The sequence below is a fragment of the Equus przewalskii genome, chromosome 8, assembly GCF_037783145.1.
Source record: "Equus przewalskii isolate Varuska chromosome 8, EquPr2, whole genome shotgun sequence".
NCBI classification, from domain to species: domain Eukaryota; kingdom Metazoa; phylum Chordata; class Mammalia; order Perissodactyla; family Equidae; genus Equus; species Equus przewalskii.
In genome coordinates, this window is record NC_091838.1 from 84,946,303 (window position 1) to 84,973,850 (window position 27,548).

The 27,548-nt window shown below is 50.0% G+C and overlaps 1 protein-coding gene and 1 long non-coding RNA gene across 18 annotated transcripts; one reads left to right on the forward strand and one right to left on the reverse strand.

Moving 5' to 3' along the window:
- Nucleotides 1-17,533, reverse strand: ZNF250 (zinc finger protein 250). 16 transcript variants are annotated; one of them, XM_070632389.1, is made up of 6 exons: nucleotides 16,783-17,533; nucleotides 10,098-10,191; nucleotides 9,740-9,866; nucleotides 9,428-9,541; nucleotides 7,279-7,341; nucleotides 1-4,564 (listed from the first exon to the last, which is right to left on the reverse strand). In XM_070632389.1, exons 2-6 carry the CDS (start codon nucleotides 10,137-10,139, stop codon nucleotides 3,240-3,242), a joined length of 1,671 nt encoding a protein of 556 aa, XP_070488490.1. In that variant the 5' UTR covers nucleotides 10,140-10,191; nucleotides 16,783-17,533; the 3' UTR covers nucleotides 1-3,239. The 16 variants fall into 16 exon arrangements, with proteins under 16 accessions (XP_070488490.1, XP_070488487.1, XP_070488483.1 ...); XM_070632386.1 differs by having other exon boundaries at nucleotides 9,740-9,881; nucleotides 16,783-16,922; XM_070632382.1 differs by having other exon boundaries at nucleotides 9,740-9,884; nucleotides 16,783-16,922.
- On the forward strand, nucleotides 16,969-27,548 carry LOC139085310 (uncharacterized). Of its 2 annotated transcripts, none has more exons than XR_011543591.1 (3): nucleotides 16,969-17,105; nucleotides 20,709-20,941; nucleotides 22,483-27,548. It is a non-coding gene; the product is annotated as an uncharacterized lncRNA (long non-coding RNA). The 2 variants fall into 2 exon arrangements; XR_011543590.1 differs by having other exon boundaries at nucleotides 22,523-27,548.

Genomic DNA, 27,548 nt, shown 5'->3' on the forward strand with positions numbered 1-27,548 from the left:
TGTGTTGCAGTCACTGCTTTTTTATTGGAAAATATGTCAGATTATACATAGTACAGAGAAGTAACTTTCAGGTGGACTAAAATGTTTTCCAAATAACAGAAAATTGTAAGAGAACCAAGTTCAAATTCTTGGTAGCTATAAAGAGAAATGATGGAGAAAGATTTAAATACATAAAATGTAAAGACTTCCAAATAAAAATAAAAAATCCAAAATAAGTGTGGAGTACTGCTGACAAGTCAGAGGTGGGAGGTAATGGCCGAGAAGGCTGTTATCAGGGTGAGGGGGACCCCAAAGATCATTTTGGCCTCTGATGCCACTTCCACAAAAGACAGACTGCCCATATGTTCCAGTATGTGATGTGCTACCTCCTGCTCCTTGGAGAGGACGTGAGTGGCAAAAATGCGTGTCCTTGGGGTCCGCCCCGGGGAGGGGGCACTAGAGCTCACCTCCCAGCTCCGTGGACGCCCGAGCCTGCACGCCCCGCAATGGGTCACGGGCAGCTGACAGCAAGAAAAGGCAGAACGATACCAAGTACACTTCATTCACGAAGGCAGGAAAGCAAACTGTACATTTTGGAAAGATGTTCCCGAAAACCCCAGGTTCTCTGGCGGACTTAGCAATCCAGCATGACGTGTACTGTGTGCTTTGAGTTGTCCTGTGATACACAGAGAGCGTCTTTCCAAACAGTATTTCTGGACATTGAGTTTAATTGAACTGTTGTTTTCATCCGGACTGGAACATGACTGTTTCTTACTCTAACTCCTCCCCATGATTAGGAATCGTGCCGAGCAGCACTGGGCTCCAGGCCGCGTGCCAGCTGTGGACCCAGCCAACGGGGGTGCGAAATGTGGCCGCAGCTCCTCTCTGTACTAACACCTGCGTGATCTCACCTCCTCTCTGCAGTCACTCCTCAGCGATCCATGCTTCTCTCAGTAGCCCAGTGATCTCAGCCTCTCTACCCGGTCACCTCATGGTCTCAGCCTTCCTAAAGCATCACCACAGACACTTGCTCCAGCCCTGAAGTCACAGCCGTGTGACCCAGCTCCAGTGTGGCGGCACCTCCGTGAGCTCTTCTCCTCTCTAAAATGACTCCTCAGGGAGTCCGCTTCAGTGATGTCAGCTCCTCTGAAGTAAGCCTTGATCACAGCTGCTCTGCGGCGCGTCAGGACATCAGTGATGTCATTCCTCTCAGAAGTAACACCCAGTGACCTCATCTCCTCTGGGATGTGACACCCAGCGATCTCGTCTCCTCTCAGAAGTAACACCCAGCGACCTCGTCTCCTCTGGGATGTGACACCCAGCACGCCGTACGTCTCGTCTCCTCTGGGATGTGACACCCAGCGATCTCGTCTCCTCTCAGAAGTAACACCCAGCGACCTCATCTCCTCTGGGATGTGACACCCAGCTACCTCGTCTCCTCTCAGAAGTAACACCCAGCGACCTCGTCTCCTCTCAGAAGTAACACCCAGCGACCTCATCTCCTCTGGGATGTGACACCCAGCTACCTCGTCTCCTCTCAGAAGTAACACTCAGCGACCTCGTCTCCTCTCAGAAGTAACACCCAGCGACCTCGTCTCCTCTCAGAAGTAACACCCAGCGACCTCGTCTCCTCTGGGATGTGACACCCAGCGACCTCGTCTCCTCTCAGAAGTAACACCCAGTGACCTCGTCTCCTCTGGGATGTGACACCCAGCGATCTCGTCTCCTCTCAGAAGTAACACCCAGCGACCTCATCTCCTCTGGGATGTGACACCCAGCTACCTCGTCTCCTCTCAGAAGTAACACCCAGCGACCTCGTCTCCTCTCAGAAGTAACACCCAGTGACCTCATCTCCTCTGGGATGTGACACCCAGTGACCTTGTCTCCTCTCAGAAGTAACACCCAGCGACCTCATCTCCTCTCAGAAGTAACACCCAGTGACCTCGTCTCCTCTGGGATGTGACACCCAGTGACCTCATCTCCTCTCAGAAGTAACACCCAGCGACCTCATCTCCTCTCAGAAGTAACACCCAGTGACCTCGTCTCCTCTGGGATGTGACACCCAGTGACCTCATCTCCTCTCAGAAGTAACACACAGTGACCTCATCTCCTCTGTGATGACATCCAGTGACCTTGTCTCACCGCTGTCTGCAGAAGCGAGAACAAGGTTTTATCTGCGTCACCGTGCACGGCTGTGGCCTTAAGGATCAATGCCCTAGCGCTCACTTTTTCCTGAGACGCTGATAACGTTTTCACAAGAAAGAGAAAATAACTAAAATTATGACTAAACCAGATGCATCACAGTACATGACAATGGGATACTAGACTATCTTGGAACCGGGAGTAAAAAAATGAAACAAAACAAAAAACCCCTCAAACACAGGAATAGTGATATTAGAGACAGTGAAAAGAACTATTTGAATTTGAGAATTTTATGTTTTAAAATTATGCACGAAAGAACTGTCTTTTTAGTAACTTTTTTTTTTAAAACACCATTACTGTGTAAAGAGGCACCCACATGGTGTAGCAACTGTGGAGTCTGGGCCCTGAGATCAGAGCCCCCCTCCTATGTCCAGTTGGAGCCCAGAGGCCACAGACATCCCATGATTTTGGGGCCACAGATTCTGTATCATGAGGGTGGGTTTTGAGGAAAAGATCCACTTTTGAGTTGAATTTTCACTAAAAAGTTAGGACATCCCTTCTGATCGTGAATAAAGTTAAAGCACTAGATAAGGGTTTTCTAAATTTACATCATTTCTCACGAATTAACCTCTAGACTTTTCCCTTTGCATACCAAACAGGTAGTTCCACACACTTAAGATTTCCAGCCATACTACATGATACTTGATGACAATCTTTTTAAAAATATTTTATCCACACAGCACTTTAGTGTTTTAACAGAATATTGAAAATAGTCCAACTTTCTAATTTCAACTAGAATAATCATTGTATTTAGGGAAGGCACGCAATACTCTAAGAAAAAAAGGTTATTTGGAATGTCAGAAAGTTTTATTGCGACAGTAATCCTATGCCTTAGCTTCCTTTAGTTTCTCAGTTCAAATACACTGTCTAACGTTAAAGAATTATGGTGTCTTTACAAAACCCACAGCTGTGTGATTCCTCTCCTGCGCAACTTGGAGCCGTGGAGAAGGATGAAACGGGCGTCCCCTGCAGCTTCGCCCGGCTTCTCTCCGGAGTCACTCGGTGACACTGAGTTTCCGGGGGCCCCCGCCGAGCTGCCAGGCCGCGCCGCGCGGAGCTCACAGCCGCCGGTGCACCTTCTGGTGCTGGATCAGGTGCCCGTGCTGGTTGAAGGCGCGCCCGCACTCGCCGCACTCGTAGGGTCGCTCGCCCGTGTGGATTCTCTGGTGCTGGATGAGCACCGAATACTGGCTGAAGGCCTTGCCGCAGCGGCCGCACTCGTAGGGCCGCTCGCCCGTGTGCGTCCGCAGGTGCACGATCAGCGTGGCCTTCAGGCTGAAGGCCTTGCCGCACTGCGAGCAGCGGAAGGGCCGCTCGCCCGTGTGGATCCGCTCGTGCTGCACCAGAGAGCGGCGGGCGCTGAAGGCGTGCCCGCACTCGCCGCACACGTAGGGCTTCTCGCCGGTGTGCACCCGCTGGTGCTGGATCAGGTGCGAGTGCTGCACGAAGGCCTTGCCGCAGGCGTAGCAGCCGTAGGGCTTCTCCTCCGTGTGGATGCGCTCGTGGTTCATCAGCGTGGAGCGGTGGCTGAAGGCCTTGCCGCACTCGCCGCACTCGTAGGGCTTCTCCCCGGAGTGCACGTTGTGGTGCTGGATGAGCACGGAGCGGTCGCTGAAGGCGCGCCCGCACTCGCTGCACGTGTACGGCTTCTCGCCCGTGTGCACCCGCTGGTGCTGCAGGAGCGTCCTCTTCACGCTGAAGGCGCGCCCGCACTCCGCGCACTCGTGCGGCTTCTCGCCGGTGTGCACCCGCTGGTGGCTGCGCAGGACCGTGCTGTGGTTGAACGCCTTCCCGCACAGCGGGCACACGTACGGCCTTTCTCCGGTGTGGATCCGCTGGTGCTGGATGAGGTGCGAGAGCTGAGTGAAGGCCTTCCGGCACTCGAGACACTCATGCGGCTTCTCCCCCGTGTGTATTTTATGATGCTGAGCAAGATCCGAGCTCACGCGGAAGGACTTTCCGCATTCATTACACTCGTAGGGCTTCTCCCCCGTGTGGATCCTCCTGTGTTTACTGAGGACCGAGCTCTGGCTGAAGGCCTTCCCACACACACCACACACATAGGGCTTCTCTCCAGTGTGGGTTCTCTGATGCTGGAGGAGATGGGAGCTCCGGCCAAAGCATTTTCCACACTCCATGCACTTGTAGGGTCTCTCCCCGTTAGGAGCGGCTTGATGCTGAGTGACAGCCACGCTCTGGCTCAGGACCTGAACTTGGGTGGGGCCAACAGGGCTTGGACTCAGGCAGAAGCTCCGCTCAGATTCATAATTTCCTTGATCAACCCACATTGTGGGTGTTTTCCCCAGAATCATTGATATTTCCTCTGAAATGAATGGCTTAAGACTCAAGTCTCTATTTTGGTTCTCTCCCTTGTTTTCACATTCTGAAACAAATCCAAAGTGAAAATATTAACTCAAATGCTAATCCACTCAAAACTCGAAAGCAAGTGGAACCATGAAGGTGGCTTTGCTGAAGTGGGGTGGCCGGTGGGAACCTGGTCCCTGAACGCACATGGCTGTGTCAGTTGCAGAGGAGCAGAAAAACCACATCATACAACTAGAAACGTGCTCAGGCTGACAGTGCAGTGTAAGAGAAAGGTGCAAACTCTAGTCTGAAGTCATTTCCATGTGTGAGGTGCACATATGGCACACAGCAATGGGGTGACAGCCCATCACTGCCTGAGCCCTGCCCTCCCTGGAGTCCTCCTGTGCACCAAGCTTCCAGAAGCCACTGGAGCAGGAATAAATTCAGGACCACTCCTACAACGGTGGGGAGCCCTGCCCAGCAGACAGCAACACAGACAGCGAAGCCTAGTGTGGGGCAGGTGGGGAGATGTGTGGGTTCTCATGTCCGGGTCCAACAGACATGTACATGGGAGGCCATAATGTCCTCTTTGTGCAGAAAGCACTAGGGGCAAGACGAGAGACACACGATGGGAACCCCGTCAAGTCTAGGCTAGAGACGAGGCCTGAGGCGCCGCAGTGAACATGGCCGAGAAGGCTGGGATAGACATTTCTACCATTAGGTCAGGGCTCTGGGGGCTGACTGTGTGAGTGGAGGAGAGCAGCAGGTGCTGACGACAAGTTTTTTAAATCTTGGAGACCAAGCCATTGAGACGACAAGATGCTACTCAGAGACCAAGACTTTACAAGGGGAACAGGTATGTTCTGGGAGGAGAGGCTGTGGTCAGCGACCTTCACTGAGGACACTCAACAGGTGGAGCTGGCCCCAGTCAGGGCTGCTAGGGGCCAGAGGCCGACTCCAAATGACAGGACGTTCTTCCTCCTGGAAGACAGACGCAGCCAGGCCTCCCTGTGAACTCTCCTGGTGTCCAATCTAAGCCCTGCAGCTGAGGACGCCAACTCCACCCACCATGCTGACGCCTCCAGCTTCCCAAGGTCTCGTGGGGACGGTTAAAGACCATGCTGTCCTTGAGTGATACTCCAGAATGGGAAGCCCTGTGGGCAGAGGAAGATCCAAGGAGGGAATTCTCTCTCTTGTCAAACAACACGCTCAGGGCCTATGACAGGTGCTGGGGGGCCAGCAGCCCTTTGAGGGGAGTTTTACAAACGCTGACACAGAGATACCTGTTAGGAAAGCATCAGAGTGCGCGTGTGGTGACTGCTTCTTCCCCCTCCCTCCTCTCCAGGGTGAGCAGAATAACTGATATGACTGGTTTGTCTGGGTAAGAAGTGGGCATTTCCAGCTCGGGGAAACCACATTCTGCTCTGCTCCTCCATGTTCAAAGACCTGAAGAGGCGGCCCCAAGACGGGGGCCTAGGGTGGTCCCTTCCTGCCAGAATCAGGTGGTAAGTGTCTCATTCTGGGGTTCTTTATTAGGAAGCACTGTGATATGTTCTGTTATATTAAAACACCGTATTTATCTGTCTGTTCTACTGCTGATGGACATTTGGGTTGTTTCCAGTTTTTCCTGTCATGAAGCCTATGATTCCTGGTGCTTCCACACAAACGTCCTTACTGTCTGCACAAGGGAGCGGAAGTATTTAACGTGGGGACTCCTATTTTCAGCTTCATGAGATAACACCCCACTGTTTTCCAAAGTGAGCGTGTGCACACACTCCTGTCTGCTGCTCTGCACCCTCACTCGCACTTGGTATTGTCGGATCTTTCCATTTTCTCCATTCTGAAGGTGAACATGGTTTTGATTTCCACTTTACTGATGAATAATGAGGCTGAGGATGTTTTCATTTTTTACTGGCCCTGTTTTCCTCTTCTAACAGAACTTGTTCAAGTTTTATGCCCACTTTTCTTATCGGGTTTTTCTGTATCTTTTATTCTCTTCAAAGCAATTTATTTACTAAGTGTGTACTGTATTGATAAATGGTAACAGTATTCTTCAGGTTCTTCATTAAAAAATATCTGAGTTCACTGTCATCTGCTTAATAAGATTTTTATGTAACTTATTTTTAAGAAGTTATAGTATGTGTTTTTTCAACTGGTAAACAAGTTTAATTCTTTATTTTTCAACTTCTAAGCCTCATTTTCACAAAATAAGGCTGATAGGCCAAATAAATAATTACTCATTTACATTGAAAAATATTATTTCTATTGTTGGAAGCTTCCTGAATGGGTGGGCAGCTTCTGGCCTGATGCCAAAGTAACAAGATGAGTAAGATGACTTTAGTAGTAAACAAGTAAACTAAGTGTGGAGAAGTTAACTCACTCAATCATCCATGGCATAAAAGCAACGTATGACCAAACGTTCATGCTCACAGACAGACTCAAGCTGCTGTGAACGCCAGCGACAGGCCACTTCTCATCCATGCTTGCAGGAGCTGGCTATGAGCAAAGAGCCCCTCGCTTTCAGAATGATGGCTTCAGCCGTTGTTTCAAGTACAAGGTACGGAAGAATGTTTTAAGTATAACAAGACAAATAAAGAGAAAAAAGCAATTCCAGTGAAACAAATTTTTAATTTAAAAAACCCCTCCCCAAAGTTTTGCCGAGATTGCATGTGCTGTATGATGAGAACACATGTTCTGCATCAGAGCGCCCCAGGAACCTCTACATTCTGTAAATCATGGGCGTTAACACCTTCAGGGACTGTACTGGATTAAAAAGATCAGACATACACTTACCCCATGGACAGGATGAACTGTCTTGTTGCATACAAGCTGTCACGTGGTCACATTTGAGGCTGTCTACAAAAGGAACAGAGAGTTGAAGTGACAACAAAACACTTGTCTTAAAAGTGGAAAAATCCTTTCATTTGCTGCTACAACATGTAAGTGCAATTCACTGAGTTAACAACAGCAGGGCAGGGCAGTGCTCACAGCTTATCCATCCTGCAGAGGGCAAAGACGCAAGCTGTGCAGCCCTTCCTGCTCCTCCTTGCTCCAGTGCCCGTGGCAGTGCCCCAGGCCACAGCAGGCTGCTCTGCTCCATGCACATCCTTCTCTCTCAGTGCCCTGAGCCTCCAAGGCCTATGCATGGGGCAGAGTAACCAGGAACTTCTGTACAAAAGTCTCTCATCTCCAACCCGCTGTGCTCTTGGAGAATTTCATAATCTCTTTGGCATCAAATCTGAAGGGCACTCATCTCAGCTCGATTAGGTGAGCCCACAGCCAGCCCAGGGAGCCAGGTATGGTTTGGCAGCAGATCTGTGTTTTCTTGTGCACCATGGCTTCAGTCAGCAAACAGTTTAAAGTCCTCGGCGAGATTTCCACAACATAATGCTGTCTTTTTTTACTATTCACTGGGAAACTGAGTTCCTCTGGGACTGGCGCATTCATTGTTTCTCTGAGGATATCTGATTTTGCAGGTAAGAGGTGGGCTGTCTGTAACACCTGGTGCCCTGTCCACACAGTCCCTAGAAACAAGGGGGAGAGTGCCACGCCTGAGACTGTGAAGTCGATCAGCCACAGGGTGGTGCCGAGCCATCCCCCACACACCCGGAGGGGGCCACGTCCTGCAGGAGAGGCTGACGGAGGTTCTCCCCAGACTTAGATGTCATCCTCCTTCATTGCACATCTCCGCCTAAAGCAAGTGCTGAACACCACCTTCAGGGGTGGACGTATCTGCCGTCATCTTCCTGTTTATAATTTTCTCCATAACGGTCTTGCACATCTTCTGTTACATTAATTACTGGACACTTTACATCTCTGATATTGTTGTAAACGTTATCTTTTTAAAAATCACACGTTTTAAAACAACTTTTTTGTTCCTTTTTTTGTGTCTATATGACATGGTGGATGTTAACTAAACTTATTGTGGTAATTGTTTCATAATATATGTAAGTTGTATCATTACACTGTAACCTTAAACTTATATGGTGCTGTATGCCAATTATATCTCAATAAAACTGGAAAAAAGAAATCACACCTTTGTGCCGACAAATAGAAATAAAACTGATTTTGTATCCAGCCAACTGGTAAACTCTGGTGAATTCTAAGCAATGTTTTTCCAAGCAGACAATCATATGAACTGCAAACAACACTTTTCTTCTTTCCAATTCTTTTTTTTTTTTTTGGTAAAGATTTTATTTTTTTCCTTTTTCTCCCCAAAGCCCCTCGGTACATAGTTGTATATTCTTCGTTGTGGGTCCTTCTAGTTGTGGTATGTGGGACACTGCCTCAGTGTGGTTTGATGAGTAGTGCCATTTCCGCGCCCAGGATTTGAACTGACGAAACACTGGGCTGCCTGCAGCGGAGCGCGTGAACTTAACCACTCGGCCATGGGGCCAGCCCACTCTTTCCAATTCTTACAGCTTTAGTTTTCTTGTTTTGTTTTGTTTTGTTTTGTTTGTTTATCTTGCCTTATTTTGTGTGTGGGACCCCCAGGACAATGCTATACAGATACAGGGATGGTGGCTCCCTGGTCTGGGTCTTCATCTCACACACACGCCTTCAGCCCTCACTCTAAGTATCAGATTGAGAAACTTCCCTTCTACACTTAGGATGCTTCATTCGTTCTTTTCTGAATCAACCTGGGAACCCTCGAAATCTGAATTTCCCATAAGGACAGGCACCAAGGACCTGGCAGGGGATCACCACATGGGTACTCTCTCCCTCGCCCTTCCTATGCATGCCCAGCTCACTGCCCTCTGTACTCACCTCCGTACGGACTTCCTGCACTCGGCCTCTGCTTGGCTCAGCACCACCCCACCTGCAGGCTCCTTTGCTGGGAGAAGCCCGCGGTGGAAGCCACTCCTGCTGTCTCCCGTCAGTGCCCACAACCACCAGGACCTGCTCAGCTCTCGGTGAAGGAGAGCCGGTTCCTCTCACTCACCTGAGTGGCTACTGCCTGGGCCCCTGCTCTTCTCAGTCCCCTGCCCGTCCAGCACCCACGGCTCTTCCCCTCGCTCCAGCTGGGAGATTATGCTGGGCTTGGATCCTGGAAGTCCTGCTCGTGGGGAGGAAAGTCCTTTTGTCTACACAACATTGGTGAGGACCCACACCCCACCCGAGGGCCTGCGGGCATGAGACAGCCAGTACTGAACTCCCTCTGGAGCTGAGCACCCAGGAGGTGACCCTGAGGCCCCCACCCTATGGCCCCTGGCTGGGCACACAGACACAGACAACGCCTGCTGAGAGGCCATACCCAGCGAGACCACGTTCCCGTAGGTCTCCATCATCACGTGTCGGTAGAGGCCGCGCTGAGCAGGGCCCAGGCGGTCCCACTCTTCCTGGGAGAGGAGCACAGCCACGTCCTCGAAGGTCACCTCAGCCTGCAATGACAGGGGCTGCTGCTGGTTGGAGTAAGTCTCCACGTCTGAGACAGAGTGGGTGCATGCAGCGTGGAGGTGGGTGGGGGACGCCCTGGGATGGGGGGATGCACCCTGAGAGTTAAGGGTCGACAGGAAGGGGCCACCGTGACACTTGGGCTGCCCTGGGAGCCGAGGGCACAGGAGGACCATGAGGAATGCAGGGCTGCTGCACAGGCCTCAGGGGCCGCTCACCTGCGGTCTTGCCGGCGGCGGCAGGAGCCCTGCTGCTGCCATCACCTGGGCCCTGGGGTCTCTGAGGAAGATGGAAATCGGAGGAGCCTGAGGGCTGAGGAAGAGAAGGGGGCACATGAGAAGCCCTGCCTTGCCCTGTAAACCCTGACTTCCAGGGGGACCCTGCCCCCTGTGAACTCTGACTCCATAGTTCAGGGGCTGCAAAAACAAGCAGTTGCGGGGCTCTCTGGCCACGGGCCCAGGAAGGTCCCATCTTTGAGACACCTGGGGATGCCTGTGCACCCTGAGGGTCTGGCCATAAGGCTCTGTGTCCCAGACCCCTGGGCTCCTCATGGTTGGCCAGCCACACCTGTGGCTAGGGAGCCAGTGAGGGCTCGGGGCCGCCTGCCCAGCTCACCTGGCCTGGTCCACGGTCCGCGCACAAGGACACCCACAGAGGTCTAAGTTGTCATTAGATCTGTGTGGGGGCCAGGCCAGGCTGCCTCCAGAGATAACCCCCAATGAAGAGAGGCTGGGAATGGCTGCTTCTGCTTGAGGCCCACACTCCTGTGGGGACCTCACCCCAGGCCCTGCACGCTTTGACCTGACCATGCCCTCCTGTGGGCACGCTGATGCCTCACCATGCCTGGGTCGTGCCCCGAGGGCCGTGGTACTCGATGAGGCAAGGGTGTCAGCCCGGTGGTGGCACCACCAGGAGTTGGCAGTGGACCATGAGACGCGTTTGGGTTCTGGTGGACTAAGTTCAGAGTGACCCAGGGATTTGGTCTGCGCACCTGACCGGGAGGCCTGGGGGCGGGTGGGTTCTGGGGACATAGGACAAGTTAAGCTGAGATGTCTGTCACATCCAAACTGCTGGAAAAAAGGGGGGACTGGGAGCTCTCCTGACGGAGGAGCGGGGTTCACATCTTCTGAGCACTGAGGGGGTCTGCAACAGGGACACAGACGCCCAGCCGGCAGATCACTCCAGGGAAGACGGTATAAGAATGCAATCAACCTTCTCCTGCACACGACTCAGCAGGCACCTCCACTAACAGGAGGTTTCACACCTTGGGCCACGGGGAGGGAAGCCCGGGGGCAAGAAGTCAGGGGGCGCCGTGACCCGGTTTTCTGTGTAAAACATCAGATGTATGCATATGTTTGCACAGACAACTTTCGGGAAGATACACACTGAACTTCTAACCGCGGCTGCCTCTCACTGCCCTGTCCCTCTGTTCACCTAAAATGCCCATTCCCCCAAATCTGTGTGTAAGTGCAATGCAACTCTAATTAGAATTCCAACAGGAGTCTTTCGAAGGAGTGACTATAAAACTACTTAGAAGTCCTGTGAACGATGGATGCTGGGGAATAAGAAAGAATAGAATATGAAAGAAGCAGGGGTCTGGGGTCTCTCCAGGTCTCAGAACTAACAGTGGGGAAGCCCTTGCCACCATGTGCTCTGCCTCCCGCCCTCCTGGTGGCATATCCACCACCCACACCCCCTCGAGGAACAGCATCATCTCTCTTGCCTCACCCTGTCCCATGCTTGAGTCACCCACAGACCTGCCATCTCTCATGGTCAGTCATCCTCCCAAGGGCCACAGCCTTGTCTAGATGCCTCCCCATGAGTGGTCTCCCCCACTAAGTGGCCCTGGTCAGGGTGTCCTATGACCGCCACATGGCCAAACCCTTGTCTAGTGTCAGCAGTGGGGGCAGTCGGTCACCCCGTCCTCCTGTAACTCAGTCTCCACTAGGTCTCCTGGACACTGCTCTTTTAGCAGGAGCCTCTGTCCATCCTCACCTGCATGAGAATTCGACCTTCGTGAACAATCCAGCGCTGGTCCCCTGGGAACCTGGCAGAGGTGGACGGTCATTCACACCACAGCCCGACTGCACCTGGGCTGGGATCCAACAACGAAGACCCATAGGAACCCCATTCAGGGCCTCTCCAGTGGGTGCTGACAGCCGGTACGGCCGATCCAGGAGGTGTTGCCTCATGTGGCCATGAGGCCTTGGGCCAGGCCCTCTCCTGCTCCTGCCTGTGTCCTGTGTCTGTGCACCTGAGCTGATTCCTGCCCCACGTCCTGAACATACCTGGCACTGGGTGTGGTCATCCTACAATCCTAAATGTTCAGTGGAGCCCAGAGGCTCTTCTTCGGTGTGGTTGAGCTGGCGGTCCCCTTCTTTCCAACAGGACATCTCCATGTGGATGTTCCATAGCATCTCAGACACTTAACATCCAACCCTGAGCTCCTATTTCTGCCCACAGCTCGGTCTGTGCTCTGGTACACAAGACACAGTCCTGAAGCTGCCTTTCCTCCTCACACTCTCACTCCCCACTCCCAACACACCCTCCAGGTGCACCCAGAACCTGGCCCTGCTACAGCACAGTCCTGCCTCTGTCCCCTATGGGACACAGTGACTGTCCTTGGCTCCAGCCCCTCCTTGACTCCTGCAAGGCTGCTCAGAACCCTGCCCAGCCTCACTTCTGCCAGGGAGGCTCTGACCCCTTGGCCAGTGTTCGGCTATGTTGCCCTCTCACTGAGTTTCCTCCTGACCCCACTTGGGGACCTCTGCCTGTCCAGCTCTCAGACCCTCCCTTCCTGCCCCAGCAGAGCAGCCAGTGGCCCAATGTTTATTGAATAAACGAATGAAATTAAAAGAGCACCGAGACCAAACTTTACATCCTTTAGAACAACACCAAGTACCAGCATCTGCCGCTGGCAGGGATGGGAAAGCGGAATCTCTAAATCTCTAATAGACTCTTTCTCAGGAAAGCTGCCTAGCATTATTTAGGAGAATCAGATCACCCTTGGACAGTAGGTGCCCTACTGGGATGGACACAGGCTCTAGGTGCAGCCACCAAGGCCACCAAGGTCCTTCCACACACAGGTCACACACCAGCTAACAGAAAGATTTATGCTGTGCCAGGTGGCTTGACAGGTAAATGAAAGCAGGGGATGCAGAGAGCATGTTGACAATGCTCCTGTTTCATAAACAAAGACACCAGGGCCATAAAGGATGTGTGCACTTTGTCCCCATCTGTGAAACAGGGAGATTACACACCTCCTCTCAGGGCCTCATGAGGACCAAAAGGTCAGTGAAAAGACCGCTCAGAACTGCCCGGTACAGGCAGATGCTGCTGGACTGGGAGTCATCTCCTCCGACTGGATTAGGCTGTCAATATGCGTGAGGCAGAGGGAGAAGCAGAAAAGACTTCCACCTGGGGTGAGTTCTAGAAGAGCATAAAAACAAAAGATCTCTACCTAGGATGACCTTTGCATATTGCCAAGAGAAAAAAGCATACCGCAAAGTATGCTTGTTGCTGTGTCTGAATGTGTCTCCCCCATTCATTTGGTGAAATCCTAATGCCAAACAGATGGTGTTGGGAGGCGGGGCCTTTGGGAGGTGCTTAGGTCGCGAGGGTGGAGCCCCATAACGGAATTACTGCCCTTATAAAATAGGCCCCACAGACCTCCTCGCCCCTTCCATGTGAGGCACAGCCAGAAGTCTGCAACCAGGAACAGGGCCCTCACCTTGACCGTGTGGGGACCTGCTCTCTGACTTCTCGCCTCCAGAACTGTGAGAAATAAATATCTGTTCTTTCATTTTGTTACAGCATCCCAAATGGACTAAGACACTTGCAGTCTGATAAAAAATGAACAAAAGAAATTTTAAAAGTAGCACTAATTTTTAATTTTTCTTTACTTATACTTTGGTAAGAAAGGTCTGGGTCTTCTGGAACAAGTCTGTGATCAGATGCAAAAATGTGCAAAACCCTGTGAGTCTCAAACCGAAACCACTGGACACTTGCAAGGCAGGAAAACACAGAGCCATATGGGGCACCGAAATTGGCTTTTAACAAGCACCCCTCCCTCCGCGCCCCTCAGGATTCTGAAGCCCAACTCCAGGCTTTGCTCTGCGGGAAAAACAGGAATTTAGACAGGAAGGGACACAGTGGGCATGACGAGTGCCCCCAGACGGCCCCCAGGACCTGAACCATCACCACTGAATGTCAGAACAGACTCTGATGAGCCGCTTGGGGAGGCCGTGCGGCCCCAATACAGGAGCAAGTACAAACAGCACCCGTGACACTGTGCCCTGACCCTAACCCGCCCACCATCACTGTCATTCTTCAGATGCAGGAATTTTGTTTTGGGAAGTCTCCCTAGGGACTAACCCAAACAAAAGCAGAACAGATCAATGTTCTCAGCAGCAGTGGTCACTTAAAGAAAGTGGAAGGAAGCCACACTGCAGTGAGGAACTCTGCCAAGCCGGCTCCGGCTCTTGTGATGACTGAGCAGCCGCAAACACGGACAGCCAACAAAAAAGGGACTGCAGAGATGCAAAGAACTTACAATTCAAGGTTTACTATTATTATTTTGTTTCGTAAGCTAAGCTTTGGGAACTTATTACCCTTGTCGAAATTCCGGATGGTCTTGATGCCAAAAACCAAGTAAGCCTGTGCTTCCAAAGACCCCACCCACAGTGACGGGCTGCGACAGGCACACTGAGTCCCTGGTCTCGGGTGGGCGGCTCCCAGGTCTCCCTCTCTCTGTCCTCCCCATCCGCACCCCCAGGTTTTCCTGCTTGGAATGCCCTGCCCCTCTTCATCTCCACGGAGCCCCACCCTCCAGGGTCAAACCACCTTCAGAAGAGGCAGCTCTGAGCTGCTTGTGAGCACAAAGCACAACCCCGAAAGCTTCAGCAGTAAATGATCCCAAATAAGCACAGGAACCGACAGCTTTGCTACACACCAGCAACACCCAGTCAGCAAATACACACAGAAAAAGATTCTGTTCACAAACGGCAACAAGAAACAAACTTAGAAATATGATGAATAAATGTGACGATAACATTTATAAATGTTGATTCTGCCCACTGTACCCACAAAGCCACGGTGCTGAGGGCCAAGTGGGCCTGGCCGAGCAGGGCCAACTCTATATAAACAAACGGGGGACAGAGGAGGTGATCCAAACCGCTGGGGGACAGATGCTTCAGGGAAAATAAAATTAGACCTTTACATACATAAAGCTCCAGAAATCTCCCAGAGAGCAAAGCAAAGGCAAAGACATAAAAAATAGGACAGAAAAAATCAGATCTTCCCATACCCTTTATCAAAAGTCTAAAGAAGCCATGAATGAATAAGAGTTAAAATTACATCATAAAAAGAACTTGAACCACAATTCAGGTAAATTTTATTACTTTAGGTGGGAAGGGCCTTTCTAAGAAAAAGATCAAAAGCAGAAAGCCTGGGGGGCAGAGACCCACAGATCCACCGCACGAAAATAAAAACCTCATGCACATCAAAGCCACCACAAATTCCAGAAATGGGTCCAAAGACACGTAAGAATTCAACACACGACAAAGGCGGTTTTCCAAATCAATGGAGAGATGAATTATTCAATAGGTAGTGTTAGAAACGGCATGATTTAGAGAAAAAAGGAAGCTAGATTCCCAACACACCCCACACCAAAATAAATTCCAGATGGACCCAACATTTTACAAGCACCAGGGAAAACAAGAGTCATTTCAAAGAGTCTTGAGGTGGGAATGCCCTTTAAAACAGAGCACGAAGCCCACAAGCCTTAAGAGTAAGCGTTTGACCATTAAAAACTTGAAAATTCTTACCTCAGAAAGCCCCCAAAGCAGAGCAAAACGCCCTAACAGGAGCCCAGTGACAACGTGAGAATACTTTGAACACATACGGAAAGGAAGAGGAACCGGCAGAGCACAAAGGAAGCACAAGCGACCTCGCCCAGCGCCGGGGGCGGAAAGCGCGGACCCCAGGCCCAGCCCGGCCCCCACCGCGGGAGCCCCTCCGGAGGGCGGCGCGGCGGCGGCGGGGACAGCGGCGAACAAAGCCCGCTCAGAAGCGCCGCCGCCCGCTTCCACCAGAACACGGAACAGCGGACGACCGGCGGGGAGACACCCGAACGCCGGAGGGCGGGGACACGGCGGGGCGCGGGGCTCGGGGCTCGGGCGGGGGAAGGCAGGGGTCCGGGGGCCGCGCCCGGCCCGCCTGCCGCGAAGCCGAGACGCCCGCGGCTCTGCATTTCGGGGAGCCCCCGTGCCAGGCTGGGACGTGCGGGCGCCGACCGCTCTCCCCGGGGCCCCCGTCACCCCGCTCGACCTTCGGCCAGGCTCGCCGTCCGCGGGACCCGAGAGGGTCGGGGTGTGTCAGGGGCGCTCGGGTGGAGATCGAGGGCGGGGGGAGGTCGGGGGCGCCCAGGGGTGGGGGGCGGGGGGCTCCAGGGTGTCGGGGGCCTAGGGGTGGAGGTCTGGGGGCGTGAGGAGGGCGTCCGGGTGCGGCAAAGGGTTGGGGGACTCGGAGTGGGTCCGGGAAGGAGGGGCCCCCTGCACGTCCTGAGGGCGAGGGAACCCGCGCAGGGGGAGGGAGCAGCGCGTGCCGCGGGAAGACCCGGACGCGCGCGGACCACGCCGCGGCTCCGGCGTCAGCCACAGGAGCGGCTCCCGGCCTGCCGGCACCCACACACGCAGCTCACTCACCGTTCACGCCGCAGCCTCTCGCGCTAAAGGGCGGCCGCCTCGAGCGCACTCAGACAAAGAGGACGCCCCGCCCCGTCTGCGCTTCCACCAATCCTTGCGGGCCCCGCCTCCTCAGGCCCCGCCCATGCCTCCTGGGCCACCAATCCTAGAGCGCGACACCTCCCAGTCCAGCCGTCGGCTCCCCTCCCCCGCCCGGCACCTTTTTCCAGGCTGATGGCTGTGCTTCGCCCTCTTGAGTCACCGAGAGCCGAGGCCTCCGTGATGCCTAGAGAGGCGACGCCGCGCTCCGGCCGCTCAAGGCCGCACTTCCGGCAGCTCCGCGGAAGCTTCCGGTGCGCCTCCTGGAGCGCCAGCCGCGCGTCCGTCGCCGTCTTCCGGTCTCTGCTCCGGGTGGTCCCTGCTCCGCTTCAGCCGGGTGCCGTCCCCTAGAAGGCGTGGCTCGTGGCTGTGCCCGGGACCCGGCAAGGGCCTGGCGGCGGTCGTCACGTGTGACAGGGACCGCCTCCTCGTCCACCTGCACCGGTGTGTACGTCGTCTGGGGGGTGTAAGCCGTGCGCCCGGCGGAGGCGGTCCAGCGGCGCGCGCACCCGCTTGAGGGGCGGCTCGGGCGGCCAGTGCCTGAAGGCCGCCCGGAACGCTTAGGGCCGACCTGCAGGAGCAGCTGGGGAGCGGGGAAGACTGGCCGAGGGGTCTCGCGCTTCTGATACGCACCCCGACGCGCAGGCCACACCCGCGTCCCGCCATCCGGCGCGGGTGGCCTTGGGCTCCGAGGCTCGCAGGAAGAGCCCGACGGGCAGGAAGGGCAGGCGGGCCCAGAGGCTCCGGGGGCTGCGGGCGCACCGGCGCCCTGACTGCCGTGCGGAGAGCTACCGTCTGGTCGGGGCGGGGCGGACGGTCGACGGGGGCTGGGTGTGTGTGCCGCAGGGCACCACGTGGGCACCGAGCCCTGTGCGGGTGCGTCCACGCGTCTCCTGACAGCCGAGAGGGCGGGAGTTCCGCTTTATGGAGAGGGAGGTCGGCCTGCCGGAGGGCACTCCGTCTACCCCACACCCCAGTGGCGCAGGGTCCCCTCTGCCGAGGCTCCGTGAAGCGCAGGACCAGGCTCTTCAGACTTTGGCCCCGTTGTTGGTCCCGGATGGTTTTGCCGGTTGACAGTGTTAAAGTAATTAAACAGGGAGGCCTTAGACTGGGGTGGCTCTAATGCTTTGGTACCTACTGAAGCAAACCCCAACTAGGCTTGCCAAATAAAGCGCTGCCAAGCTGCAGCCAGCCAGTCAGGCTCCTTGCTTTGCTTCCGAGTCTTCTCTAGAAACCTCTTCCCTGGCTCCTGTCGGCACAGCCCTCCTGACCGCCCCTCTCGGTTTGGTGCTGCTGGTTCCAGTCCGTGTTTGCTCAGATAAACTCTTCAAGAGTTTAACATGCCTCAGTTTACCTTTTAGCAACGAGGAGTGAACTCTGTCCCAGCAACTTTGGTCCCAACTGATGCTTCTAGGACCTTCTCAGCACACCCTGCTTTCTTTTTCTCCCCCACAGGTTTTTATTCTGCAAATGTTCATAAAAGTTGAAAGAATAATACCATGAACACTTGTATACCTTTTCCTTCGTTTCAACAGCTAATATTTTGATAGTTTTTCTGGCAGTTCAACAACTAGCATTTCCCCCAGCTCATCTCTTTTGTGCCTAGTCTGCCACCTCTTTTCTGTCTCTCTTTAACAAGCACAGCATTTACTGAGTGCTGTGTGTGATAGGCGCTGTCCTGAGTGCTGGGGCGACATCACTGAACAAGACAAGCAACATTCCTCATGAATCCCTGTCCTTGTGGACCTTACATGTGAATGGGGAAGGCAGGCAGTACACAGAATAAAGATGTGGATGCAGGGTGTGTTCAGAGGCGGAGAGTGCTGTGGAAGGTCTGGGCAGGTGCCACTGCCGCTCACACACACCCCTGGCTCACTGGGCGGCCCGGGACAGCAACAGGTCTGCAGCTGCTCCGCCTTCTTCTGGATCCTTCAGCTTCGTTGATTCCTGGCTGTGTTTAGCTCCAGGAGAAAAGGCTCCCACTTCTTCAGGACACCCGCATCATCCAGGAAAACAAAGGGTTTCCAGTCTAGCCTCATAGGTCCAAGCTCGTGATGTAGGTTCCAGCTTGTTCTTTCTCTCCCCACTTCACATTTGTCTTCTCATCCCAACTGCCTGTCCTACTCCAGCGTCAGATCAAAGACAGCAGCCTGTAGGAACTGCTCATGTCCTGCAGTTGCATGAGGTCCAACCCCTGTAACAGATAGTATATAGTATGCATGTAATTTCTGTCTACTAGTGGTTCTGCTTCTTTGATTGGTCCCTGATACCTTATACTTATAGACAACACATACACACTTGGGCACGCACACGCGTACTCCTATTTGTTAAAGCAAATGGAGAATTAGACATTTAGTCACTCTATTATAGCTGCTTTTTTGTTTCATTTATTATTAACTCTTTTGAGTGCACAGTGAATTCAAGGCCTTTCACCAACTCTACGTGATCCAATTAACTGCCATTATAATTATTAGTTACATTTAAAAATGTCCAAATTGTCCCAGACGGTCAGGGGAGCCTCTGAGCTGGGCTGACATTGAACCTGCCCTGATTTTTGACCACGGGGTCTTTTAGGGCTCCCATGCTTTTCTGGCTTATAGCTTTGGACTCAGTCCCCTCAGGATCCCTGACTGCTTTTGGAAAAGGATGAGAGGCCAAAGTCTGGGCTTCCAGAGGTGCACCTGAAATTTTTGGTGCTTTTGGTGCATTGTTAGAGTGCCAAGCTGGAACTTGTCCTTTTGAGGTTGCATTTACATCGACTTTTGGCCAATTGAACACATTATGTTACTGTCTCAGGATTGGCATTGGCTATGTACGGCAGAAACCTGACAACAGTGGCTTAACCAAAGAAGTGTTTGTTGTGTTTTTTCCCCTAGGAACAAGAAGTCCCTATGTGAGCTGTCTAGGCCCCTCAATGCCGCTAGGCCTCTAGCTTCCCCCTTATTTCCCATTGGCCATTTTAAAATGTGGTTTTTCATTGTCATTTTCTTTCTTGTTGCAAGAAAGCTGCTCCATCTCTAGCATCACGTCCACATTCCAAGCAGAATGGGAAAAAGCAAAAGACAAAAGCAAATACTTGCTCCGTCAATCCCGTTGTAAAGAGCTTTTCCAGAACTGCACTGAGTGACTGACTTATAGTTCATTGGCCTAAAGTATGTTACAGGACCAGCTCTAGCTCCAAGGGGGGCTTGAGAAATGTAGCCTTTCAGCTGGGAACAGTACCATGCTGAATAAAACTGGAGTTCTATCAGGAGGGAAGAAGTGGGAAAGGCATATTTCATAGGCAACCAGTTGTGTTGACCATATCCTATCCCACAGTTCTCAAAGCGTGTGTTTGAAATTACCACTAAAACCTTCATCTTCATTGACCTTTGGGGGTCTAATGTGTGTTGGGAAAGCCTTCCATGCATAGCTGTTCGTTCTTTCTTATCACATAGTCCACACTGCAGAAGTCCTAAATCAAATCTGGAAGCATAAATTTTACTACATAAAAAAAATCCAACATAAGCAAGGTCAAAAAAGACAACCCTCAAATTGGGAAAAATATTTGCAACTCATATAATAGCAAAAGGGCAAATTTTCTTAAAATACAGAGTTTCCACTAATCATTAAGAAAAACTAGGCAAATAATATGAACCGTTGACCAAAAAGGAAATACAAATGACTTTTTTTGTATTCATTTTTTTTTTTTTAAAGATTGGCACCTGAGCTAACAACTGTTGCCAATCTTCTTTTTTTTTTCCTGCTTTATCTTCCCAAACCCCCCATACATAGTTGCATATCTTAGTTGTAGGTCCTTCTAGTTGTGGGATGTGGGACGCCGCCTCAACGTGGCCCGATGAGTGGTGCCATGTCCGCGCCCAGGATCCGAACCCAGGGCCACTGCAGCAGAGCGTGCGAACTTAACCACTCGGCCACGGAGCCAGCCCCCTCATTTTTTTTCTTAAAGATTGGCACCTGAGCTAACATCTGTTACCAATCTTGTGTTTTTTTCTCCTTCTTCTCCCCAAACCCTTCCCAGTACATAGTTGTGTATTCTAATTGTAGGTCCTTCTGGCTGTGCTATGTGGGACACTGCCTCAGCATGACTTGATGAATGGTGCCATGTCCGCGCCCAGGATCCAAACTGGTGAAACCCTGGGCTGCTGAAGTGGAGCACGCGAACTTAACCACTCGGCCACGGGGCTGGCCCCACAAATGACTCTTAAAACATCACTCTTAATAATTTATTCTCAAATTAAATCTCTCCTGAGTATCTTTCCCACACACCCCTCTGGAAGGTAAGTGCTATAGGGATTATGCTCATTTTGTTCACTGGCTTGTCCCAAGTACCTAGAAGAGGGCCTGGTGCACAGTGGGTGCACATATGTGAATACGTGGAGGGATGAATGACTGACAAATGCACACCTTCACACACTGCCACAGGGACTGCAAATCTGGACAACTAGGGACGCCAATCCAGCAATATCCATCTGCATCACAAAGGGACGTGCCTTTTCATCCAGCAATTCTTATGTAAACTGACCCCGCAGGTCTGACTGTGTGTGGGAAATGACATGTGCGCCTCCACTGGTCCTTTGCTGGACGTCAGGAGGGTGTGAGGAGACACTTGTCCACGAGGTGACTATCCCTACTCACCCATCTTCCAGCCTATTGATTTCCTTTATCCGATTGACACACCTATTACCAATCCTGCCCTGGGTTCTAGGGAATAGTGCAGTGGCAAGCCCCTTTCTGTGGAGCTCATGTCCTGGTGAGGGAACACCATAAACATGCAAATAAGATGACTTCAGGCAGCGAGTGTGCTGGGATGGGAAGAAAAATGGAGCAGACCAGGGGGACAGAGCCCCTCTGTGGGGAGCCACTTTCCCCCCTCACTCTTTCTTTTTTCCTTTTAGTTTCTTCTTATGGAAAATTTCAATGATATACAAAGGTAGAGGAAGTAGTATAAGGAACTCACGTGCCCATGAAACAATTATTGACCCATAGCCAATCTCTTTTCACCTATTTCCCTATCCAGTTACCTCCTTCCCCAATCCCATACAGGAGGTCATTTTATTTAATAATTATTTCCATATCTGTCTCTAAAAGATAAGGGCTCTTAAAAAAGGTAATTAGAAGACCATTATCACACCTAAATATTAACAATTATCCCTTGTTATCATCAAACATCTAATCAGTCTTCAGATTCTCCCATTTGTCTCATACATTTATTATTATTTTTCACAACCGGTTTGTGTAAATCAGGATTCAAATCAGGTACACACAATGCATTTGGTCAATAGGCTCATAAATCTCTTAATCTGTTGCCCCTTCCTACTTCTTTTTTTTCCTCTTTGAAATTTATTTATTGAAGTCAGTTCATGCATCCTGTGGAGTTTCTCATATTTGGGATTTTGCCATTTGCATTTTTGTGGTGTCCTTTTGTCCCTAGAAGTTCCTGCAAACTTAGAGATAGAAGCACGTGAGGTTCAGGTGGGGGCAAGAATACCTCATAAGTGGGTACTGTGACAGTCCACTGACAGTCATTGCCAATGTGCAGTTCACTAGGAGTTTGCAAGATGGTGACATTCTGGTGTTGGCATCCTTTCTGTATTTGTGTATTCTGTATTTGTCTACAAAGACAAATTCCCCTCCATCAACTGGTTGTCCTAAGTAGGTCCGTACAGGGAAGTTAAATGTTTAATGATTGCCTTTATTTACTAGCTTTCAGAAAAATGAATTGGCGTCCTAGCATTCTCCAGAGGTGACCAGTTTTTTTTTCTATTATCATTTGAATTCAAAGATTTAAGTATATTTGATGTGTTTGTATCCATTACAGTTTTAAAAATTAATACTCATGTCATCCCATCTTTGGCCAGTGGGAGCCTCTTCAAGTTCACCCTGAGTCTTTTTGACACGAGCCTTGTGATCATCGACAGCTTCTTCAGTTTCTGATGTCACAAGATGTCCCTGGCTCATCTCCCATAATCCCTGGATCCTGAGACCTGGCATGGGAATACTTTTCTCAAGGAGCTCCAGCCCATCTTGGTGGGAAATGGTGTTTAGAGCACAGAACTGGGGCTCTAGGAGAGCTTGTTGCTACTGGGTTGCTCTTTCCTTCTAGGTCTTCTCAGAGGACAAAGCTAGGAAACATTTTTTTTTTAACGTAACAAAATTATGAGTTCACACTGATATTTCAAATACAAATTTAGGGCTAGGTGGTTATTAACTTGTTTGATTTTATATTTGTATCTCTTTCTCATATACAGGCATACCTCTCTCAGTTTATTGTGCTTTGCTTTATTGCACTTTGCAGATATTTTGTTTTTTAAAAATTTAAGGTTTGTGGCAACCCTGCATCAAGTCTATCAGCACCATTTTTCCAGCAGCATTTCCTCATTTCATGTCTCTGTGTCACGTTTTGGTAATTCTCACAATATTTCAGACTTTTTCATTATTATTATATCTTTTATGGTGATCTGCAATCAATGATATTTGATGTTACTATTGTAATTGTTTTGGGGCACCACAAACCAGCCCATATAAGTTGATGAACTTAATTGATAAAATGCTCCACCGACCAGCTGTTCCCCATCTCTCTCCCTCTCCTTGGGCCTCCCTATTCCCTGAGATGGGACAATATTGAAATTAGGGTAATTAACAACCCTACAATGGCCTCTAAGTGTTCAAGTGAAAGGAAGAATCTCACGTCTCTCACTGTAAATCAAAAGCTAGAAATGATTAAGCTTAGTGAGGAAGACATGTTGAAAGCCAAAATAGGCAGAAAGCTAGGCCTCTTGCACCAATTAGCCAAGTTGTGAATGCAAAGGAAAAGTTCTTGAAGGAGATTAAAGCTGCTGCTCCAGTGAACACATGAATGACCAGGAAGCAAAACAGCCTATTGCTGACGTGGAGAAAGTCTGAGTGGTCTGGATAGAAGGTCAAAGCAGCCACAACATTTCCTGAAGCCAAAGCCCAGTCCAGAGCAAAGCCCTAACTCTTCAATTCTGTGAAGGCTGAGAGAAGGGAGGAAGCTGCAGAAGAAAAGTCTGAAGCAGCAGAGGTTGGTTCGTGAGGTTTAAGGAAAGAAGCGTCTCCATAACATGAAAGTGAAGTGAAGCGGCAGGAGCTGGTGTAGAAGCTGCAGCAAGTTACCCAGAAGATCCAGCTGAGATCGCTGGTGAAGAGGGCTGCACCGAACAACAGATTTTCAGTGTAGATGACACAGCCTTATTCTGGAAGAAGATGCCATCTAGGACTTTCATAGCCAGAGAGGAGAAGTCAACGCCTGGCTTCAAAGCTTCAAAGGGCAGGCTGACTCTCTTATCAGGGGCTAATGCAGCTGGTGACTTTAAGTTTAAGCCACTGCTCATTTACCATTCCAGATATCCTAGGGCCCTTAGGAATTATGTTAAATCTACTCTGCCTGTGCTCTATAAATGGAACAGCAAAGCCTGGATGACAGCACATCTGTTTACAACATGGTTTACTGGATCTTTTGAGCCCATTGTTGAGAACTACTGCTCAGAAAAAAAGATTCCTTTCAAAATATTACCGCTCATTGACAACGTACCTGCTCCCGCAAGAGCTCTGATGGAGAGGTACAACAAGATTAATGTTATTTCAGGCCTGCGAACACAACATCCTTTCTGCAGCCCATGGATCAAGGAGTAATTTAGACTTTCAAGTCTTATTATTTAAGAAATACATTTCATAAGGCTGTAGCTGCCATTCCTCTGATGAATCTGGGTGAAGTAAATTGAAAACCTTGGGAAAGGATTCACCATTCTAGATGCCATTAAGAACATTCATGCTTCATGAGAAGAGGTCAAAATACCAACACTAACAGGAGTTTGGAAGAAGCTGACTCCAACCCTCATGGATGACTTTGAGGGGTGAAAGACTTCAGTGGAGGAAGTCACTGCAGATGTGGTGGAAACAGCAAAAGACCTAGAATGAGAAGTGGAGCCTGAAGAGGTGACTGAATTGCTGCAATCTCATGATAACACTTGAACGGATGAGGAGATGCTTCTTATGGATGAGCAAAGAAAGTGGGTTCTTGAGCTGGAATCTACTCCTGGGGAAGATGCTGTGAAGGTTGTTGAAGTGACAACGAAGGATTCAGAACATCACATGACCTTAGTGATGAAGCAGCAGCAGGGTTTGAGAGGATTGACTCCACTTTTGAAAGAAGGTCAACCGTGGCAAAAATGCTATCGAACAGCATCTCATGCTACAGAGAAATCATTTGTGAAAGGAAGAGTCAATTGATGTGGCAAACTTCACTGTTGTCTTACTTTAAGAAATTGCCACAGGCACCCCAGCCTTCAGCATCCACCACCCTGACCAATAAAGTATTTCTTTTCTTTAATTAGCCAACCTAGATAGTCTAGTGTTTAAGATTTGGTGCTCCCACTGCCACGGCCTGGGTTTATTTCGCGGTCAGGGAACCACATCTCCCGTCTGTTGGCTGTCACATTGTGGTGGCTGCATGTTGCTGTGATGCTGAAACCTATGCCACAGATATGTCAAATACTAGCAGGGTCACCCATGGTGGACAGGCTTCAATGGACCTTCCTGACTAACACAGACTAGGAAGAAGGACCAGGGCACCCTCTTCTGAAAAACTGGCCTTGAAAACCCTGTGAACAGCAGAGGAACACTGTCTGATGTAGCTCTGGAAGATGAGAGGATGGCACAAAAATACTGGGCAGGGTTCTGCTCTGCTGTACACAGGGTTGCTAGGAGTTGGAATTGACTCGACAGCAGTAACAACAAATTTTTAAATTAAGGTATCTACATTGTGTGTGTGTGTGTGTGTGTGAGGAAGACTGTCCCTGAGCTAACATAACATCTGTGCCCATCTTCCTCTATTTTGTACGTGGGATGCTGCCACAGCATGGCTTGATGAATGTTGTGTAGGTCCACACCAGGGATCTGAACTTCTAAACCCTGGGCCCGCGAAGCAGAGTGCATGAACTTAACCACTACGCCACCAGGCCAGCCCCACTACATTGTTTTTTTAGATGTAATGCTATTGCATACTTAATAGACTACAGTATAGTGTAAACATAAATTTCTTGTTTTTGGTGAGAAAGATTGGCCCTGAGCTAACATCTGTGGCAATCTTCCTCTATTTTGTATATGGGACACTGCCACAGTGTGGCTTGACAAGCAATGTGTAGGTCCGCACCCTGGAGCCGAACCAGGAAGACCAGGCTGCTGAAGCACAGTGCACAAACAACCACTACGCCACCAGGCCAGCTCCTAACATGAGTTTTATATGCACTGGGGAAAATAAATTATGTGACTCACTTTATTGCGACATTCACTTTATTTCAGTGATCTGGAACCAAACCCACAATATTTCTGGGGGATGTCTACATTAAAAATCTTGAATCCAAATTATGTTAACACAATTACTTTATTATTTATATGTAATTGTGTCAGAATAACAGTGTCAATATTATTACCAGTATAATTATTGAAAACAGTCTAAAATTCTTTTGCAGTTGTTCTTGTTAGGATATATCCCATTTGGGATATTACTCTGCTTTAAATTAAGTTGAAACACAGGTTTCCCCCGCTATCTGAAAGTAGAGCTTTCCTATGAAACCCTTCATAAGCTGAAATGGCGTAAAGTGAAGAAGCAACTACCAGTAATTTATATGGGAAAATTTTTTGAGTGTTCCCAGACCCCAAAAATAACCTACCAAAATAAGTCAAAATAAAGTACAGATGCTCACAGACACGGTTCAAGCGACAGTGGCTGATGCGGCGACCGATGCTGAGGCGCCGCAAGTGGTCCTGGGACCGACTCCGCCACGCCCGCTGCTTCTGGGCATGCGCGCTGCCTCTGGCGGCTCGCTGCCAACAGATGCTGAACGCTGCTTTTGCTTTTTGCTTATGTGAGTCTTTTCATAGTTTTGCCAGTTTAATTCTGGAATAGATCCCTAGAAATTTCTTGGTTAATGGGCGTGTGTAATGTGTTTTTGCTGTGTGTTGCTCAGTTCCCCCCCATAGGGTTGTACCATCCTGCATTCCCACGGGCGATGTTTCCTGACAGCCTTGTGAACCAAGTATGTTGTCAAGTATTTGGAATTTTGCCAATCTGGGAAGTAAGAAATGGCATCTCAGTGTGGCTTCCTTTTGCATCTTTCTTATGGGGAAGTTGAGCGTCCTTTCATATGTTTAAGGACCATTTTCACTTAATTCATCTGTGAACTTGCTCGTTTTCCTACAGGGTTGTTGGCCTCTTAACTCTGGTTTTAGAAGCGCCATTATGTTAACCCTTTGTGATGTAAGTTGCAGGTATCTTAAAAACCCTATATTTAACGCACCAATTGATCAATTGTTTTAAGATTAAAATTTGCAAAAAAAACTCCCAACCCTTATAGTTTTTTGATGTAACTTGACAAGTTGTAATAAGCAATCGATTTGATACCAGAGAGATGGTTATAAAGAGTAGACTTCAAAATCAATTTTAATTTACATACTTTTAATCTTATTTCATTAGCTATCATTATTCAATTCGTCCTCAACCTAATTAATGTGCACAACTGAGGATATTTAGAAATACCATGTTCAGAGAACAGAAGTGGAAATATCATAGGGAGAAATACACTATATGGCTGATACTACATTGATTTTTTAAAATATTTGAGTGCTATGTCTTTTTAATGGCTTTATTGAAGTATAAATTGCACATTTTTAAAATTTTGGTCCTAATAGTTTATAACCTTGTGAAATTTCAGTGGTGCATTATTATTTGTTAATCGCCATATAGATGTGCCCCTTCATCTCTTGTGCCCAACCCCCAACCCCCAACCTTCTTCCCCTCTGGTAACCACTTAACTGTTCTCCTTGTCCATGTGTTTGTTTGTCTTCCATAAATGAGTGAAATCA